General features: G+C 36.2%; 1 protein-coding gene across 16 annotated transcripts in view; it reads left to right on the top strand.

Moving 5' to 3' along the window:
• Positions 1-21,031, top strand: part of SLC9B2 (solute carrier family 9 member B2) — a 60,874-nt gene that overhangs the window by 36,354 nt on the left and 3,489 nt on the right. For 7 of the 16 annotated variants that reach the window (XM_031664381.1, XM_031664378.1, XM_003899036.5 and 4 more), the window contains 4 exons: positions 1,105-1,254; positions 11,800-11,908; positions 15,041-15,177; positions 17,186-17,409. In XM_031664381.1, the coding sequence (XP_031520241.1) occupies positions 1,105-1,254; positions 11,800-11,908; positions 15,041-15,177; positions 17,186-17,407 (618 nt within the window). In that variant the 3' untranslated portion in view covers positions 17,408-17,409. Of the gene's footprint in view, positions 1-1,104; positions 1,255-11,799; positions 11,909-14,302; positions 15,178-17,185; positions 19,234-21,031 lie in introns of those variants that run through there. The other 9 variants (XM_031664383.1, XM_031664386.1, XM_009207286.4 and 6 more) reach the window with 5 other exon arrangements.

Consider the following 21,031-nt stretch of genomic DNA (forward strand, 5'->3'; position numbering starts at 1 on the left):
TCAAAATATCTTAGATTCTAGCCAGGCCTGGTAGTCCCAGCTACTCAGGAGGCTGAGGCAAAAAGATCCCTCTGGGAGTTTGAGTCCAGTCTGGCAACATAGCAAGAGCCCATATCTAATACATACATGCATACACACATACATAAATCAGTCAGTCATCATCTAGTGCCACTTTGTTCAGTACAGTAGCCACTAGCTACACGTGACTATAGCAGATACAGAACATTTCCATCATCACTAAACATTATGTTGGAAAGCACTGCTCTACTACAACCCACAAAAGAGTTCATAAAGAGATTTCTATTACTATGACCATTTTACTGATAAGGAAATTGAGGCTTAGGCAGGATAAGTGACTTGAACAAAGTCACATAGCTAGAAAGCAGTGGAACTGGGAATGAACTCAGGTAATTCACCTTCAGAGCTTGCATGCCTTTGCCAAGTCAAGCACTTTTAAAGACCTACTTTCTAAAGTGATCAAGAAGTTTAAAAGCCTGGACAGGGAAAAGTAAAGGGAAAAAGGTACACAACTCTTAGACTTTAAAACAACAGCAACAAAAACTACTGTCAGTCTAGAACCTCTTAAAGCTTCCTGGTTTTCAAAGATTTAGAAAGAAAAACCAAGGGGGCGTCAAATTTAAAACAGTAAACATAGAACCTGAAAATAATAGAGATATATATTTAACTTTCACACAAATCCTATGATGTAAATGCTTTCAGGAAACAAAGCTTGGAGAGGTTAAGTAATGTGACCACTACATACGCCAACAATGTATAAAAGATATAAGTTTCACCTTGGTCTGTCCAGCTCCAAAGCTCATGTACTTTTTTTTCTGCTACTTCATTAAGTCCTGTTAAATTCTGCATTGATAACTGCAGAGGAAAAGAACTGGTGTTCCTGAAAGAAGAGTTCACCTTTGCAGTGTGCTAACTCTGCTTTTGTTGAAGAAAAGAAAGTAAATGTTAGGTAGTGCACTTGTTTTGTCTATTTATATAGACATTTTAATTTTTATTTTCTTTCTAAATCCTAGATATGGAAAAAAATCAATCGTTAAAAATCAGGGATTTGAAATAATGGAGCAAATGAATTTTTTTCTCCTAAAGGACAAACTTGTGTGTAAGAGAACATTCCTTGTGCTGGGGTTGTCTGTGCTAGCTGTGTTCAGCAGTGTGCATTTTGGTTTCCCTGGATCAGGAGGACTGTGCACGTTGGTCATGGCTTTCCTTGCAGGCATGGGATGGACCAGCGAAAAGGTGAATTTAATTTTAAGTTTTTCTGCTCATGACTCTTTTCTAATGAGATTAAGTTTGCTTTCCAGATACTGTCTTAGTATCAAATTAATAAAATATTTCATTATAAAAGCTGTATTATATGCATATGCAAATATACACCCAATGTTCATCTTTTTTTTCTCCTTACACATTAATCTCTAACTTGATGCCTTTACTTAAAATATATCACGGTCATACTACCGTAATGCCTTCCTTATTCTTTGTAATGGCTACAGAGTATTGCATTTTATAGATATTTACGTTGTTTCTAGTTTCCTGCCAAGATAAACAGTGCTTCAATAATATATCCTTACATACCATATTTCATAAACTCTGAGTCTGTCAATTGTAAAAAACACAATTATTTCATATGCCATCAAGAAAGAAAAAAATTAGTGCTAATTAAACTATAACATAACATTCTAATTTCAGAAATGTTAAAATATAAAAATATGTATCTTAAAATCAATAAAATATAGCATATATTTTAGTTTATACAATAAATTTCTAGAAATAAGATTGCTCTAGGAAAGAGGACTCATATTTATTCTTTTGATACTGTCAATTTGACCTTTTAAAAGACTGCACCAATTTATATATATATATTTTTTTTTTTTTTTTTATTTTATATTGTTTTTGAGACGGAGTCTCGCTCTGTCGCCCAGACTGGAGTGCAGTGGCCGGATCTCAGCTCACTGCAAGCTCCGCCTCCCGGGTTCCCGCCATTCTCCTGCCTCAGCCTCCCGAGTAGCTGGGACTACAGGCGCCCGCCACTCGCCCGGCTAGTTTTTTGTATTTTTTAGTAGAGACGGGGTTTCACCGTGTTAGCCAGGATGGTCTCGATCTCCTGACCTCGTGATCCGCCCGTCTCGGCCTCCCAAAGTGCTGGGATTACAGGCCAATTTATATTTTTACCAATATTATGTGAGAGGATCTGTTTTTCTGATCTGAGTATAAGTCTTTGAGATATTTGCTGATATGAATTAAAAATATATCTCATTATTATTCTGATTTTCATTTCTTTATGGGCAATGCTAATCATGTTTTCATATGATTACTACCCAGTTTGTTCAAAAGCCTTTGCCACTTTTATAAGGTTGCTTTGGTTTTTCATACTGATTTTCAAGATTAAGAATGTTCATTTCGTTTATATGTATTATGGAAATTCACTGATTGTCATTTATTTATTTTAATTTCCAGATGCATTTTTGTAGATTTCAACCTGATAGGATCGTATGCTATTCTGCTTAACAAAGATGTTGGTGACCTAAAATAAATGCAGCTGTGTCATTTTGAGATAATCTTATAAAGCCTGAAGATAGCTGTTCAAAATAATTAAACTTAAATAATTAAAATAATGCCATATGAAAAATATGGAAACATTATAAATTTTGAAATGAGATATATAATCATAACTCAATTAAGTGGATCTGTGTGGGGATCTTCCATAGATAACATTCATTTTGGGTAAATAACATTCATTCTCATAACAGTGTAACAGAAATGCTTTCTGTCACCACCTCTTTAAAAATCTTTGCAAATTGAAAGCAACTCATTATATTATATTGTCATGGGTAAAAAGATAAAAAGGAATTAATAAATTTTTATTGCTACTCTGTGTGGCTCTGTATGAGGCACTAAATGGATGTGGTCATTTATTTTCACAAAAATACCTTTGAAAAAGTATTATGATTTCTACTTTATAGAAGCTATAAAGTAGAAAGACTTAAATAATATGTCCAAGGTCACAAAATTAGAAAATGGCACTGAGATTTAGGCTCAGATTTATTTGGCTCCAAGGTGACTTATACTATGCTGTAGTACAACTGTAGCATTATTGTACATGACACAATTTTATATTTTGACATCTGTTTGAGTAACACCATGTGTATTAAAACATAATTCTAAACTTTTACAGTTTAAAATTTAGTTTCTAAATTCATAAATGGTAGGATAAAAAGAGTAAACAATGAGAAGGAGCAATATCATTGAAACAGAGCATAAAAAAGTAGTTTTAGCAACAGGGAAATCAAGGAGAGACCGATACCTCCAGCAAGTGGGCACTGGATAAGAGCACAGAAAGAAAAAGGAGGGAAAGGGAAACTTTAATCACTTCCAATTACACTGTATTCAGAGAAACTGTAATGTGGTTATCTAGAAATGATTCTTATAAACCAAACCATTGTTCCCTTTGTTTACATTTCCTGTAGCCCTGCTACATAGAATGTCAATGTAACCCCACAACCAGAAAGATAACTATTAACATTTTTTTAAAATATTTACCTCTAGTAACTCTCCTATGTGAATCTCTTTATCTACACACATGGATGCACCATAGTTGTTTTTTTTTTTTTTTTTTTAGCCCATTCCTTTATATATAGTTATAAGGTTATTTCCAATCTCTGCTACTTTAAATTGTGCTGAAACGATCAGAAATTGATCACTTCCTTAAGGAATATTCCTAACAGTAAAATTTGGGGGTCAAATAATATGAACATTTTGAGATTTTTGACACATATTACCAAACTGCTTTCTAGAATTCTATCCATTTACTTTTCTTCCAGTAAAATATGAAGTACCTGGCTCATTACAACTTCACTTTAGAATAGTTTTCTCAAACTTTAGCAGAATTACCTAGAAGGATTGTTAAATTAGAGTTCTGGGCCCTACTGCAAATTTCTGATTTTAGACCGTGGTGGAGCTTGAGAATTTGTACTTCTAATTAATTTCCAGATGCGACTGATGCTGCCAGTCTAGGGACTACACTGTGAACCACTGGTTTAAAATATTATTACTTTTAGGTCAGGCGCGGTGGCTCAAGCCTGTAATCCCAGCACTTTGGGAGGCCGAGACAGGCGGATCATGAGGTCAGGAGATCAAGACCTCCTGGCTAACACGGTGACACCCGGTCTCTACTAAAAAATACAAAAAAATCTAGCCAGGCGAAGTGGCGGGCTCCTGTAGTCCCAGCTACTCGGGAGGCTGAGGCACGAGAATGGCGTGAACCTGGGAGGCGGAGCTTGCAGTGAGCCGAGATCTGGCCACGGCACTCCAGCCTGGGCGACAGAGCGTGACTCCGTCTCAAAAAAAAAAAGAAAATTATTCCTTTTAATCTTTAGCCACACTAATAGGTAAAAAGTTGCATCTTGTTTATTTTGTGTTTCTTTAACAGTGAAATTGAACAGTTTTTCACATATTTAGCCACTTGTATTTTTTTTCTTTTTCTTTGATAGGTCTTTTGTTCATTATCTTCCAAAGCATAATGTGTGTTGATTGTCCATCTGTAAGATACACCCCCAATACACACATCTATATAAGTGATGACACAGTCTTCATTACTCTGGGCTTATCTTTTATACAAAGCATATTCAATGACTCCATTTTCTTTATAGGCAAATTCATTTTAGTTTTGACATTATGAAAAACCCACAAGAAGATACGTTGTAACTTTTCTGTGTTTTTCTGTGTTTTGCAATATATAAGCCCATGTCTGATATTCAACTAAAGTGTTATAATCAAAATATAAATTGTGGCCTTTGTCTGCACTTTAGAAATAAAAAATAATTTGATACAGAAATCTTTTTAGTCCTTCTACTTTCATTACTATTCTGAGTGTATGAAACATATTCGAGGACTTCTGTTAAACGATTAGTCCTAGCAACAAAAGTCTAAGTAATCTTTGTACCTTTTTATATTGTTCACTTTTAACACTTAGATATTTTACATTTTAATGTAGTCAGATCTATCAGTCTCTTATAATAGTTTTAATTTTTTTGAAGAGCTCTTTGTTAGTGAAATGTATGTTATTTATTCTTAACAATAATCTTGAAAGGTAAATATTACAGCAACTTTTAAAATCAGGATACCAAGGCTTACAAATACTAAGTGTATTGTGAAAGTCAAAAATATTTGACCAGAGGACAAAAAGTAAGTGGCAGAGCCAGGATAAGAATATACCATTTGAGGCTGGATGCGGTGGCTCACACCTGTAATCCCAGCACTTGGGGAGACTGAGGCAGGCGGATCATGAGATCAGGAGCTCGAGACCAGCTTGGCCAACATAGTGAAACCCCATCTCTACTAAAAATACAAAAAATTAGCCGGGCATGGTGGTATGCGCCTGTAGTCCCAGCTACTCAGGTGACTGAGGCAGAGAATTGCTTGAACCTGGCAGGCGGAGGTTACAGTGAGCCGAGATCGTGGCATTGCACTCCAGCCTGGGTGACAGACCAAGCCTCCATCTCAAAAAAAAAAGAAAAAAGAAAAAAAGAATACACCATTTGAATATATCAAAATGGTTCCTCAAAGAAAGGAAGGAAAAGTAATGTTTATTGACTCTGTCATGTGGCAGGCACTCTCCATATCTTTTCTAATTTAGTACTCAGGAAAGTTCTTATTCCTGTAGGAACCAAACCAAAGTTCTGAGTTTGGATTCCTTTTCTTACCTTATTCTAAAGGATAGCGTAGGGCCAAGAGCTCCGACTCCTCAGGCCAATCTCAACTCTACAGCTTTTACTAGGTGTGTCTGACCATGTACAAGTTATCTAACTTCCCAGTGATGATGACAAACAACTTCACTGACTGGAGGATTAGGTAAAATAACCTATACAAGGTTTAAGATTTCTATGATTAAGAAAAGTGCTTAATCATAGAATACATTCAGTAAATAATAACTCTTATTATTTTTATAGTTACCTCCAGAACAGCATGATATCATACTAAGAGCATAAGATTTAAAATATGGAGATTGGGATACCAATCCCAGTTCTACGACTTTCTAGCTGTATAATCCCAAGCAAGTCATTTGCCTTCTCAAATAGTTTTCTCAACTCTAAAGTGAATACAATAATCATCTAAAAAATTGCTGTAACTATTATGTGAGAAAATGAAAATGACACACTTGTCAGTTCTACAGTGCTGTAGCAATATTGTTGACAAAGAAGGTTGATATGACAAACTGCTGAATATATTAATAGTAAGTCCTCATTTTAGCACTGTCAGTAGGTTCTCAGAAGCTGCAACTTGAAGTGAAAGGACAAATAACAAAACCAATTTTACCATAGGCCAATTGATATAAACAAGAGCTAAGTTCCTAAGGCATATTTCTGGTCACAAAAACATCACCAAACTTCTGAATAAAAAGCAAAACACTGTGAATATTAAACATTGAAATAATTGTGATCTACACATACATTTCAGAAAGGTTAATAAAAACAAGTAAGATAATAGGCCTGAGCCTATCCCAGAGGCTCAGGGCACAAGGCAGGCACCAACCCTACACAGGATGCCGTCCCATCACAGGGTGCATTCACACACACCCACACTCATTCAGATAGGGACCATGTAGACACATGAGTTCACCTAATGAGAACATCTTTGGGATTTAGGAGGAAACCAAATTACAGAAAATGCTTTCAGATATGGGGAGAACATGAAGAATTGATTTTTTTTTCTCATTATTGGAGAGAAACAATGTTGAAAGAAACGACATTATTTGAGGACGTGGTGTATATATTGCAGATCCTTAAATTGTGTAATTATAAGCATTGAAATGTCATCCAAAAATATAGCTTCTTTTTAGTTATGAGAAAATCTGTTCTATGTAAATTCTTAGGCAGTATAACAGGTACTGCTCAATTGCCCTCCAAAAAAGCATTATCAATTTGCTGTCCTGTCAAGTGGTGAGTTTCCTTACAAAGTCAATGAATACTTTTCATTATTAAAACGTTTTAGTATTTTTCCAACGTGGTGTTCCCCCTTGAAAAAAATAAAAAAGGCATATCAATTTAATTTGTGTTTCATGATTACTCAGTTTTAGTGTCTTAGATTTTGTGACTATTTGTAGCTCTTCTTTTGTGAATTAGTTGTGCATATGTTTTGCCCATTTTTCTTTTTTTTTTTCTTTTCGGCTTTTATTTTAGTTTCAAGGGGTACATGTGCAGGTTTGTTACATGGATAAATGGTGTGTTGCAAGGGCTTGGAGTACAGATAATTTTGTCACCCAGGCAATCAGCATACTATTTGATAGGTACTTTTTCAATCCTCACCCTCCTGCCACCCTCCACTTTAAAATAGGCCCTAGTGTTTATCAGGCCCTTCTTTGTGTCCCTGTGGACTCATTGTTTAGCTCCAACTTATAAGTGATAACCGTGGTATTTGATTTTCTGTTCCTGCATTAATTAGCTTAGGATTATGGCCTCCAGCTCCATCGATGTCACTGCAAAGGACATGATTTCATTGTTTTTTTATGACTGCATGGTATTCCATGGTATATATGTACATAGTGTGTATGAGTCCTTGCCACATTGCTTGTTCTTGTTGGCTTTGTGACATATCAGATGATTGTAAGGGTGCAGCTTTATTTCTGGGTTCTCTAGCCTGTTCTTTTGGTCCATGTGTCTGTCTTAGTACCAGTACCATTACTGTTTTAGTTACTGTAGCCTTGTAGTATAGTTTGAATTCAAGTAGTGTGATGCCTCCAGCTTTTTTCATTTTTTATATCTGCATAGTATTCAATGATGTATCTGTACCACATTTTATTTATCTGTCTACTGTTGATGGGCATGTAGGTTGATTCCATGTCTTTGCTATTGTGAATAGCACTTTAATGAACATACACGTGCATGTGTCTTAATGGTAGGATGATTTCTGTTCCTTTGGGTATATAACCAATAATGGAATGGCTGTGTCAAATGGTCGTTCTGTTTATTTGAGAAATCTCCAGACTGCTTTCCACATTGGCTGAACTAACTTACATTCCCACTAGCAGTGTATCAGCATTCCCTTTTCTCCACAACCTCACCATCATCTGTTATTTTTTTACTTAATAATAGCCATTCTGTTGGTGGAAGTGTAAATTAATTCAACCATTGTGGAAGACAGTGTGGTGATTCCTCAAACACCCAAAGACAGAAATGCATTTGACTCAGCAATCTTATTACGGGGTATATACCCAAAGGAATATAAATCATTCTATTATAACCACACAAGCATGAGTATGTTCATTGCAACACTATTCACAATAGCAAAGACATGAAATCAACATAGATGCCCATTAATGATACATTGAATAAAGAAAATGTGGTATATATACCCCATCGAATACTATGCAGCCATGAAAAAGAAGATCATGTCCTTTTCAGGGACATAGATGGAGTGGCTGGCCATTATCCTTAGCAAACTAACACAGAAACAGAAAACCAAATACCATGTTTTCACTTATAAGTGGGAGCTAAATGATGAGAACACATGAACATGTAGAGGAGAGCAACACACACTGGGGCATATTGTAGGGTGGAGGGTGGGAGGAATAGGATCAGGAAAAATATAACTAATAGGCTTAATACCGGAATGATGAAATAATCTGTACAACAGATTCCCATGACACAAGTTTACCTATGTAACAAACCTGCACATGTGTCTCTGAATTTGAAATAAATTTTACAAAAAATTAAAAAGTATCAAAAGATGTACAGTTATGTTTCCTTTGACATTTGGTCACCCAGTTTACTTCCAAAAGCTCAGATATTGTGGTTAATTTTAAATATTAGAAAAATAATAGCCATCCTGACTGATGAGAGATGGTGTCTCATTTCGGTTTTGATTTGCATTTCCCCAGTGATTAGTGATGTTGAGCATTTTTATATGCTTGTTTGCTATATGTATGTCTCCTTTTGAGAAGTGTCTGTTCATGTGCTTTGCCCATTTTTTAATGGAGTTGTTTTTTGCTTGTTGATTTGTTTGAGTTTCTTAAACATTCTGGACATTAGACCGTTGTCAGATGCATGGTTTGCAGATATTTTCTCCTGTTCTAAAGGTTATCTGTTTACTCCATGGGTAGTATCTTCTGTTGTGCAGAGCTCTTTAGTTTAATAAGGTCCCACTTGTCATTTTTTATTTTGTCACAATTGCTTTTGGAGTCTTCATCTTGAAGTCTTTGCCTGGGCCAGTGTCCAAAATGGTATTTCCTGGATCTTCTAGGGGCTTTGTAGTTTTCGGTTTTACACTGAAGTCTTTCATTCATCTTAAATTGATTTTTATATACGGTGTAAGGAAGGGGTCCAGCATCAATCTTCTGCATATGGTTAGCCAGTTATCCCAGCACATTTTATTGAATAGGGGGTCCTTTACCAGTTGCTTGTTTTTGTCAGCTTTATCAAAGATCACATGGTTGTAGGTGTGCAGTTTTGTTTCTGGATTATCTAGCCTGTTCTATTGGTCTATGTGTCCGTTTTTGTACTAGTACCATCTGTTTTAGTTACTGTAGCCTTGTGGTATAGTTTGAAGTTGGGTAGTGTGATGTCCCTGGATTTGCTCTTTTTGCTTAGTATTGCCTTGGCTATTCGTGCTCTTTTTTGATTCCAAATGAATTTTAGAATTTTTGTTTCTAATTCTGTGAAAAATGTCATTGGTTGTTTGATAGGAATATCATTGAATATGTAAATAGCCTTGGACAATATGACCATTTTAACAATATTGATTCTTCCTATCCATGAGCATGGTATGTTTTTCCATTTGTGTCGTTTCTGATTTCTTTCGGCCGTGTTTTGTAATTCTCATTGCAGAGATATTTTACCTCCCTGGTTAGCTGTATTCCTAGATAGTTTGTTCTTCTTGTGGCGATTGTGAATGAGATCACGTTCTTGATTTGGCTCTCAGCTTGTATGTTATTGGTGTATACAAATACTGATTTTTGTGCATTGATTTTTTTTATCCTAAAACTTTGCTGAAGTTGTTTATAAGATCTAGAAGCCTCTGGTCAGAGACTATGAAGTTTTCTAGGTATAGCATCTCTATATTATTCTTGATATAGTATTTCTGGGTATAGTATAATCTGTGAAGAGAAATAGTTTGACTTCCTTTCTTCCTAATTGTATGCCTTTTATTTCTTTCTCTTGCCTGATTGCTCTTGCTAGGACTTCCAGTACTCCGGTTAAATAGGAGTGGTGAAAGTGAGCATCCTTGTCTTATTCTGGTTCTCAAAAGGAATGCTTCCCCCTTTTGCCTATTCAGTATGATGATGTTGTCTCTGGGTTCATTGCCCATTTTTCTATTATGGTCTATGTCTTTTTTTATTGATTGGCTAATGTTTCTTATTCTGTTATACATGGTACAGATATTTTCTTCTAGTTTGCACTTTTTTGGTTTATGTCTTCTTTCTCCACAACACATTTTAATTTTACTCTAGTCAGTTGTGTCACTGTTTTCCTAGAGTCTTTCCCATTATGTGTTACAAAGTTAGTTCTTGTATCAATTAGAGTCCCATGAGGAAAGAGAAATCACATAGTAACTGGAATAGGGAAAGTTGATTATTAACCAAACCAGGGATTCGAGTAACAAGATATTGGCTAGTAAGATGTGAAGACATCCTTGAAGAATATAGGAATAGCTATGCCTATGGCTATAATAGATCATCCCCTTAAGCCTGTCCCCTCCTCATTCCTGCCTACAGGGCTGAGATCCAGACTTTGTCAGAGCCTAGAGAAGTCGTTGTGGTGCTGTGCTTGCAGAATTTGCTGAAAATCTACCTTCCCAATTTGCAGGAGATCCATCCCCTAGGGTGCATGGGGAGGTATCTTGATCAAGAGAATCTGCTATGAAATTGCCCCAGGAGTATGCTAGGGAACCTAATGGCCACTAAGTGCTGCTGGCTGCATGAACTGTAGGACCCTGATACTGGAAAAGCCACCTGGGATGCAGGAACCTAGAGCTAAAGCCACCAGTACATGCTATAAGATCTTGCTAGGAAGAGCCATAGAAACCAGGAAGAAAAGCACCTTCAGCATGCAATATCTCTTTAGCACACTCTACTGACAAAGTTTAACATGGTGCTACCTGGCAAAGGAAAAATATTTTAAAGGTCCAGCTGCATATTCTGTGGAGCAACAGTGAAAGAGGAATTGGAGATAATGGGTAATAAAGTGATAAATTGCACTGATAATCACTTTAGTAAACCTGGATTTTACTCTTGTGCGTGATTTGAGATAATCTTAAACAGTGTTTTTTTGTACAGATAAAGCTGGAAACAATTTAAAGATCTGTCAATAAAGAAATGATTGAATGAACTATGGTACTTCCATACTGTATATTACTATGCAGCAGTAATAGGGGCATATCTACATATATGTACCAATATTGCAAGCTCTGTGAATCATATTGTTGAAGGAAAGGTGACATAAAATTTTAAACTACAAAACACTACTATATATTACAATATGTATACACACATGCACACACACACACACGATGTATTCAGAAGTAGGAGTCCTCATAAGATTATAAGAATCTTTTTATTAACATCCATGTGCAAACTAATATTTAGTATGCCAAAACACCTAATGTATCTTAACTGTATTAGAAAGATCTTCATGCAATTTTTTTGCTCTGTTCTAGCTAACCTTTTAGTTATAGATGGCACAGAAATAAAGCTTATCTCAGGCCAAATAATTCAAACCTCAAATTAATAAAATTCTTTGCATTTGTAACTTCACATAATAAAAATCTGTGTGTGTTTTGTTGTTCTTTTAGGCAGAGGTTGAAAAGATAATTGCAGTTGCCTGGGACATTTTTCAACCCCTTCTTTTTGGACTAATTGGAGCAGAGGTATCTATTGCGTCTCTCAGACCAGAAACTGTAGGTAAGAATTTAAAAGTGTATTTTGTTAAAATTCACCTTTTTTGGTCAACCTACTTACCAATAAAATCTACTTTATATATTCAGTTGAAATATCTCCAGTTGGTATGTGTACAGTGGTTCCTATTGTCAAAATTATATAAAAAGTTAATTATGATCTAAGTTTTTTAGAGTAGTTGGTTAGAAAATAATGCTTGTTCGGCCGGGCGCGGTGGCTCAAGCCTGTAATCCCAGCACTTTGGGAGGCCGAGGCGGGCGGATCACGAGGTCAGGAGATCGAGACCATCCTGGCTAACATGGTGAAACCCCGTCTCTACTAAAAATACAAAAAACTAGCCGGGCGTGGTGGCGGGCGCCTGTAGTCCCAGCTACTCGGAGGCTGAGGCAGGAGAATGGCCTGAACCTGGGAGGCGGAGCTTGCAGTGAGCCGAGATCGCGCCACTGCACTCCAGCCTGGGTGACACAGCGCGAGACTCCGTCTCAAAAAAAAAAAAAAAAAAAAAAGAAAATAATGCTTGTTCATCTAAGACAGTATATTTTACACATTTAATATTGTTCCTTGTATATAAAAGTGACACTGCTGACCACTACCCAGAAAATTCAGGCCTTACAATTCTTTTTCCAAGGGTAAGAATATTCATCTAGCCTTGTCCTGAACAAGAGTGAGAATTTTAAAGACAACTATTTAGTTCTATAGTTTGTACCCATGGGATAGAAATGCCTGGTTGTTCATTAATTGTTTTATTTATTCAGACATTCAAAAGCCATCATATTAAAACTCTCTTGATTCAAAACACTGCACTTAAAAATTAATTTGCATACATGTACTCATTATTTCCTCCTTTCCTTCCATCACAGTATTCTTCCATCCATACTAGGAATCCCATCTCTGGCTACCTCCTTCCGAATCTTCTGTATGGATTCTTTCCTTTTCTCATACATAGTAAATATCCATATCACAATTTTCTTCTCTTCAGAATTTAGTCTCCAATCTCTCTTACCTTTAAAAAAAAAATGCTTCTCTTCTGACACATGCTGCAACATGGATGAACCTTGAGAACATTATGCTAAGTGAAATAAGCCAGTCACAAAAAGACTAACCCTGTATGATTCCACTTACATGAGGTATCCAGAGTAGTCAAACTCATAAATGGTACTTGCCAGGGGCTGGGAGTAGAGGGAAATGGATAGTTGTTGTTTAATGGGTATAGAGTTTAAATTCTGCAAGATGAAAAAATTCTGGAGATTGGTTGCATAATAATGTGAATATACTTAATGATACTAACTATACACATAAAAATCATTAAGATGGTGAATGTTGTGTGTTTTTTACTACAATTAAAATAATGTGTATTACAATAATATGTTAAACTTATATATATATAAAATTTCTCTATTTCACTTTCCCCCATCTCTACCATGCTACCTCTCTGATCTTCTTTTCAGACTTTTCAAAATAGGTCACTACATTCCCCTTTCCACTTCAGTTCCCATTTCCTTCTATACATTTTAGTGCAGCTTCTGCCTATCACACAACCTGCCAAGCTCTCACCAAGGTAATATTGCTAAATCCAGTCTTTGCTTTACTTGATCTCTCAGCAGCATTTGCTGCTTTTGACCCTCTAACACTTCTTTATATTAAGTTCTTAAACTTCTTATTTCCCAGTGCTGTTTGAGCCTTTCCTTACACCACATGTAGCTTAAACGCTGCCCTTTATCAAAGTTCTTTCCAAGGCCTTCTGTGCCTCTGGCTCTATATCACTTCTCTAACCTTATCTATACTAGTGACATCAACTGTAAACTGTATAATTCCAAACTATTTATCTCTAAATCAATATATCCAGTTGTTGATTGGACAGCACCACTTGTATGTCCTGTTAAACTTCAAACTCAAGTAAAACTTCCTTCTCATCCTCTTCTCAAACTTTCAATGTTTCCTTCTGGGAATGGTATCAACTCTTTATCTTGTACTTCAGGCTACAGATATTTTTGAATACGTTCCAACCTTGAAGAAATACCTTTCAACAAAGAACCACAGAACTTTCCCATAAAAAAGCCATCTGGCAGATTTACAACGGATCCTCCCGCTATGTCTATCTGATGTTTTATCAACCCTTTGAATTTGAGAAAAGTACTTATCCTTTCTGAGTTTCTGGTTTTTTCAACTATAAAATAATACTTATCCCACAGGTTGTAAGGACTAAGTAAAATAATACATTTAAAGCTTAGTACAGCACTTAGCACAGAGTAAACACTCAACAAATGTTACTTTTTTAAAAAATCACGCTAATACTCAGGAGTCATCTTAGCTGTACCATTCTTAGGTCCAGTAGCATGCAGCAGCACTAGTCACAATCCCTTGTTTGGCAAATGATGATGAACTTGTCTTTATCAACAGAGTTCTACAGGACTACATGGAGTAGCTGTATATGTTAACCAGGGATAAATGGGACCAGTACGACCATTACACATCAGTATGGTGAAACAGTGGTAGACTGCCAGTGTCTGTTTTGATTGGTCAGTGCCCAGCCAGCTCTGATTGGCTAATTCCCTCCATACTGGCTCATAAACACTTTGGATATCACTTCTGGTCTTATACCCTGTAAAGAATTATTGACTTTTTGGGTGAAAATATTACTTTTCCCTCTTTTATGCCCTCAGTTTGTTTATACCTCACTTCCTGTATAATCTATGAATTAGTTGTTTATGTTTCTGTCTTCCTCTGACTTTGAGGCAAAGTCTATATATTGTACATTTATGTGTACCCAGTACTTAGTTTAAAGCTTATTACTTATCATTTAATCATATCATTTAATAAATTCTTCTTACACATATGAAAAAGCATGGTTCTTGCTATGAAGCATAATACATATATAACATTCAAATCTTCCATATAAGAATTCAAATATGCTTAATTTCTGGTTTTAATCTAAGGAAACACCTTATTTTAAACAAATAGCCTGATTGATCCTTAATATTAATTGTTTTTATATATTCTGCCTAAACATTTTTGTATTTGTAATTTTTTAATGCTTTAAAAATTATTTCTGTTGATGGTTATTTTGAATTAGTTACCATGAGATACAGTTTCTCTCCTAGTATTTTATTATTTCTAAAAATTGAATATTTCTTACAGGCCTTTGTGTTGCTACCGTAGGCATTGCAGTATTGATACGAATTTTGACTACATTTCTGATGGTGTGTTTTGCTGGTTTTAACTTAAAAGAAAAGATATTTATTTCTTTTGCATGGCTTCCAAAGGCCACAGTTCAGGTATGATGGATAGGATGGCTTAGTATTTTAACTGCTATTTCTGCATGACACCTTGAAATATTGAATCAGAGGGCTTGTTTAAATTTAGTGAAAATAAATAATTGAAGTGGATGTGTGAAAAGTTTTTCCTAATCTATTCTTTAAAACCTGTATTTTTGGTATATTCATTCCTTAAATGTGATAGCTCATTAAATTTCCTTAGATCACCAGGGTACAAGTAAAAATCCAGTAAATCCCTATTCTACTAGAAAGCAGTAGTAACAGGAGAGAAGAGTTTGAATTTCATCAGTCAGCACTCTCTAAGTCACCCAAGGAAAGAGTTGTTAACTCTTTTCATGTTAATAGCTTCCAAGAAAAGAATCAAATAGAAATAACATGGCCCCCTTAATGTTTGGAGATATTTTAATGTTAATATGATTGACGATCAGTTGAGCTTGACCAGAGTCTTTGTATGTAATGGAGAAAAGATTTATTGAAAAACAACCTAGAAAGTAGTTTATTGATTTCCTAGATTATTAGTTGGTATTAATTATTCAAAACTCACTGAACTTCCTGGCAAATGTCTCATTCACTTAACCAAAAATTTGTGCATTCTAATAAACATGTGATAAATAAAGCTATTATAGATAGGTGCTTGAATTTGTTGACCATGCATTTGTTAGAATACCTATGATTGCTAATTAAGTTAGAACTATATAGATTATGATTTGTTGCAAATGTGATGTATCTTTGGTTGTATATTTTCAGACTAATTACATCAAACAACATTTAACTGTTTTGTCCCAGATTATTTTATAATTAAATATTCAAATTTCTGTTATTAAGGAATTAAAATCAAGGTTTTTCACTTAGGAGGCTTTGGGGGATGTGTATGCTCAGTAATTATATTCCAGATTTCAATTATATGCTCTTTGCATTTGGGCATTGCTCCAGAATTTCCCCCACCCCATCAGACTTTCAAAAATGTCTGAAACATAATGGCTAAGAGTTCTATAAAAAGGTCTCTGGACAGCAATGTGACCAACCAAACTTCAGGAGTTCTATTGTAGAAGGGAAAGGGGGCATTCAGGTTTTTGTGAGCAATTAGTAGTTTCTGCCATTGTGTCAGATGCACACTTTTCTTTTTCATTGTCTTAGAGGCTTACATTGTTCTCTGTGGAATAAGGGAAAACCAGATTAATTAATACATTTTTCCCATCTGCACTGATAATATTGCATTGTACCTCTACAAGAAACCGAGAATTTTCATAATACTTTCCAATAGATACATTCTAAATAAAATATTTCACCAACTTGTGAGGCAAAGAGTTGACCAAATACCTAATAAAATCAGCTTCAAGTTGTCAAGGTGTCCACTATTTTCATGTTTCATGATGTTTGACAATGAGTTTAAGCTCTAGAGTAATATATATTTATTTAAAATTTAACAGTTTTCAGTAGGTATCACTGCATGTTTTTCATCTTATTTTTTAGTTCCAGATTCCTAAAGATAAAAGGAGATGACCAATAATTTTCATCTTTATTCAGGAAAAATTTAGTACATAGAACTTTATGTTATATTTAATTAATATTGTGAGTCTGGATTTGCTTTGTGTTTTGAAATGTATTTTACTGATATTTATGTAACCCTACCTTACACAGATAGGTACAAATGAGTCATCAGTATGTTCCCACACAAGGGCAGAGAGAGTTTTTAAATCATCAGAACCAAGCTGAGCTGGGCACAGTGACTTACACCTGTAATCCCAGCACTTTGGGAGGCCTAGGAGGGAGGACCACTTGAGGCCAGGAGTTCAAGACCAGTCTGGGCAACACAGCGAGACCCTGTCTCTAAAAAAGTAAAAAACCAAAACAAAAAAAACCTGCAATACACTTTGAAAGAAGACTAAAAGAACTTTCTTAGTTGAGCAAAAAACCAAGCAATTTGCTTTTGCAAACAATCAAAAAATTCATTTTTTATATGTGCTTGTCTTATCATGATTCCATCTTTACCCTTAAACTTTTATAGGCTGCAATAGGATCTGTGGCTTTGGACACAGCAAGGTCGCATGGAGAGAAACAATTAGAAGACTACGGAATGGATGTGTTGACAGTGGCATTTTTGTCCATCCTTATCACAGCCCCAATTGGAAGTCTGCTTATTGGTTTACTGGGCCCCAGGCTTTTGCAGAAAGTTGAACATCAAAATAAAGATGAAGAAGTTCAAGGAGAGACTTCTGTGCAAGTTTAGAGGTGAAAAGAGAGAGTGCTGAGCATAATGATCAGAAAGCTGCTACTTTTTTCGAGATGCACATTGAAATATGTAATGTTTAAGCTTAAAATGTAATAGAACCAGAAGTGTAGCTATTTCTTTAAACAGCATTTTTAGCCCTTGCTCTTTCCATGTGGGTGGTAATGATCTACATCAGCAACCTTAATCTCTCTACCTTTTTCTCCAAACACCCCTTCATCATCCATCTTAATTTGCATAAGGACATATCTACTTTAATGTACTACCACAGTTTACAGTTAACATGGGAAAGACCAGCTTCAGTATCCTCTTCAGCTAGGATTGCTCTAACTTTTACCTTTCACAGTTTCCTGATTCATATTTGCCCAGGCTCTGATGCTTTGAATTGGTTTTGGCTCCTCTTTTTTGGTTTTGTTTTTGTTGTTAAACATCATAATGCAGTTGCTCATGAATTTCTACCCTCGTTTCCCTGATAATCTGCCTTTTCTCCATTTCTCCTTCCCTTACTATCTTTCTTTAAATTACTGTAACTGATTGGTCCCACTAAAATTTTAAAGTACATGAAGTATCTTCATTGGTTCATCCTCTTGCCCCTTCCAGATGTCAAGAAACTTTATCCTGCCCCCTAGCTGACCACGCAGACTCCTTTATTTCAGCCGCCCATGTGAGTCTACCTTCCCGTAAGGAGTGCCCTAATCCAGCCCTTTTTTTATTTGTTTCTTATGACCCATATCTTTAGGCTCTTCCCATTTCTAGTTGGGAGATAGGTAAGTTTCAAATCTATGCCAGTCTCATGAATATTACATTAGGGTAATGTGCTATAATGAAGAAACAAAAAATACAGTGCTTAAAAGAAAATAGAATTCTATTTCCCTCTAATGAAACTGGCTGGTTGGTTAATACTAATAGGGTTACTCTGCTCATGACGTCTGCTCAGAGTCCCATGTCTTTCTGTCCTGAAGCTCTGCCATGTCCTAGCTTAGGACATGGCTTAACTTATTTACGCCAGAGGTTGCAAACATTTTTTGTGAAAAATCAGACCTTGGCAATGACCTTGAGCAGTAGGATATAAATAACTCCCACAGGCTTAGCGTTCTAATAATGGAACACTAGGCATAAATGGGTTAAAAATGGATCTCTACCATGTCTCCATTCTATCAAGAAAAATGCAAGTATAGCAATGTATTTTTGAGGAAGGGATGTGGAAGTTGGACACATCTCTTCTCCTACATTTATTGGTAATGATCATATCCAGCTGTGAGGCAACTAAGTGTTGTCTCTAGGTAAGCATTCATACCCCTAGGAGGAACGGAACATCAGATTTTCGGGGCCAGAGTTTCCACTGTGTTGGATGTTACCATCACTTAGTAGCATATTCTTACATGCAAACAAAAGCTTTTGAAAGACATTGCCTTAAACCAAAAGAGTGACTTCTGTGGCAGTAATTTCAGAAATTGTGACTTGCCAGGAGAGAAAATATTAGAAGAAAGACTTACCTGCATAGGTCATATTTTATCCTACTTTGTAACAGGCCATCTCTGCTTTTGTGTATCACCTGTTAAGTTCCTCTTCACTCTAGGTCATCTTCTGTGTAGTTACTGAAATAATCACATTCACATACAGTTTACAGTTTTTATCATGTTATCTGTGTACCTGAAGTGTTTATTATATACTTGTCATATCCTATCTAAACTCCTCGACCTGGAATTCAAAGTTCATTTTAATTTTGAAGCAGATATTAAATATGTATTAGATTAATGAATTATGAATATCCTAATCCCACCAACTTGATCTGCGTAAATAAAGCCCGTCCATTCCTCTCTTCATTAGACTTCTGTTTGAGCCCTATCCACCATGGCTTTCACCTCTATTCAAAACTAGTTTAATATTCACTTCTCCTAAATAGCCTTTAATTTTATGTCAGCTTGACTTTGGTTACCTATGGTGCTGTATTCCTTTAATGTTTATACTCTTGGTTTGGACTTGATTAATTCATACCAAAGGTCAGATAAGTGTTTTGAACTGAACTTCATTGGTTAAGTGCACTTTGCTGGAAGCACCATAAACTTAATAATCATCTGGTCCTCTGTTTTTCCTGGCTTTAAAAGTAGATGCATCCAAAAAATACTTACTGAAAGCTTTTGAGATCCAGGCACATCATCAAGAATAATATTGTCCCTGTCCTTAAGGATTTAACAGTCCAATAGAGATGACAGACAATTAAACAAAAGAATGCAAAACAATATGATAAGTGCTATTATGCAGGAACTACAGGGGTGCTAGGGATCTCGTGGCAGGAGCATTCAATCATACCAAGGGTGGTGGAGTTTAGGCACAGCTTCCTAGAGAAAGTAGGGTATTGGCTGAGGGATGATTAGGACTTAGCCAGCAAAACGGATGTGAGACCAAAAAGTGTTACACTTCATGCTGTTTCCCAGGTCATCAGTGGCATTTTCTCCAAGTAACAGGCTTGGAATATTTATTAACTTATACAAAATACAGTTACTATAACTAAATGAGAATGCTGTTGAATATGTTTAGGGCCCCTAGGAAAATTAGAAATGGAAGTCCACAGAGTATAGAAATGATTGAAGGACACCTCAAACAGCCACTGCCAATACCTGTTTCATTTTGCAGGTCATGCAGCAAGCTCTTTTCTACCTCTAAGAGGGTAGCCACCATCTAAATCTCTGTGACTGCCCAGTGCTGGCCTTTTGACTTCCTCTATTGGATCTCTGAAATTTGTGCCTATTCCTGGAAGCTCTTTGTAGGAATTTATTAATTGCTATAAGACTATGTTGCTGTTATATATCATGGAGCTGGTGAGGTCAAGAATGACAGAGGCTGACCATTCAGCAGGGCTCACCATGTGAAGGCCAGGGTTTGTTGCCACATGGAAAGTCACATCTCTTGACTTGGTTGGTGAACTTAGGGTTAACCTGATAGAGTACTGACCAACCCAACCTATCCCCACTTAAACCACAGATAGAAACAATTACTCTAACTTTTGGGCCCCTTATACATACTTCTGTCAGAGCACATATAACACTTTTTAAAGTTTATTTACATGTTTGTCTCTTATTAAACCAGCTCCCTATGGGTAGGAACCTTTTCTTAGTTATCCTTGAATCCTCAGCATTTTTCACAGGACATGGAACACAATAGACATTTAATAAACATTTACTGACTAAATCTGAGAGTAAGGGGATCCTCTCTCAATATCAGAAAGCTACTTGCCACACAACAGTTTGGATCTTAGTCTGCTTAGTCTATCTTAGTCAGCTTGGGCTGCTATAACAAAATACCATACACTGGGTGGCTTACACAACAGAAACTTATTTCTATTAAAGGTTGGAGGTTCAAGATCAGGATGCCAGCATTGTTGGGCTCTGGCGAAGTCTCTCTTCCTGGCTTGCCAATGGCCACCTTCTCACTGTGTCATCACATGACGCCGAGAGAGAGCAAGCAAGCTCTCTGGTGTCTCTTCTTATAAGGGTACTCTGATCATATCATGAGGGCCCTACCCTCATGACCTCACCCAAATCTAATTGCCCCCCCAAATCCTCATATCCTAATACATCACATTGGAAGTTGGGGCTTCAACATATAAATCTGTGGGGAAGG

Source organism: Papio anubis, chromosome 3, assembly GCF_008728515.1.
Source record: "Papio anubis isolate 15944 chromosome 3, Panubis1.0, whole genome shotgun sequence".
Classification (NCBI taxonomy): domain Eukaryota; kingdom Metazoa; phylum Chordata; class Mammalia; order Primates; family Cercopithecidae; genus Papio; species Papio anubis.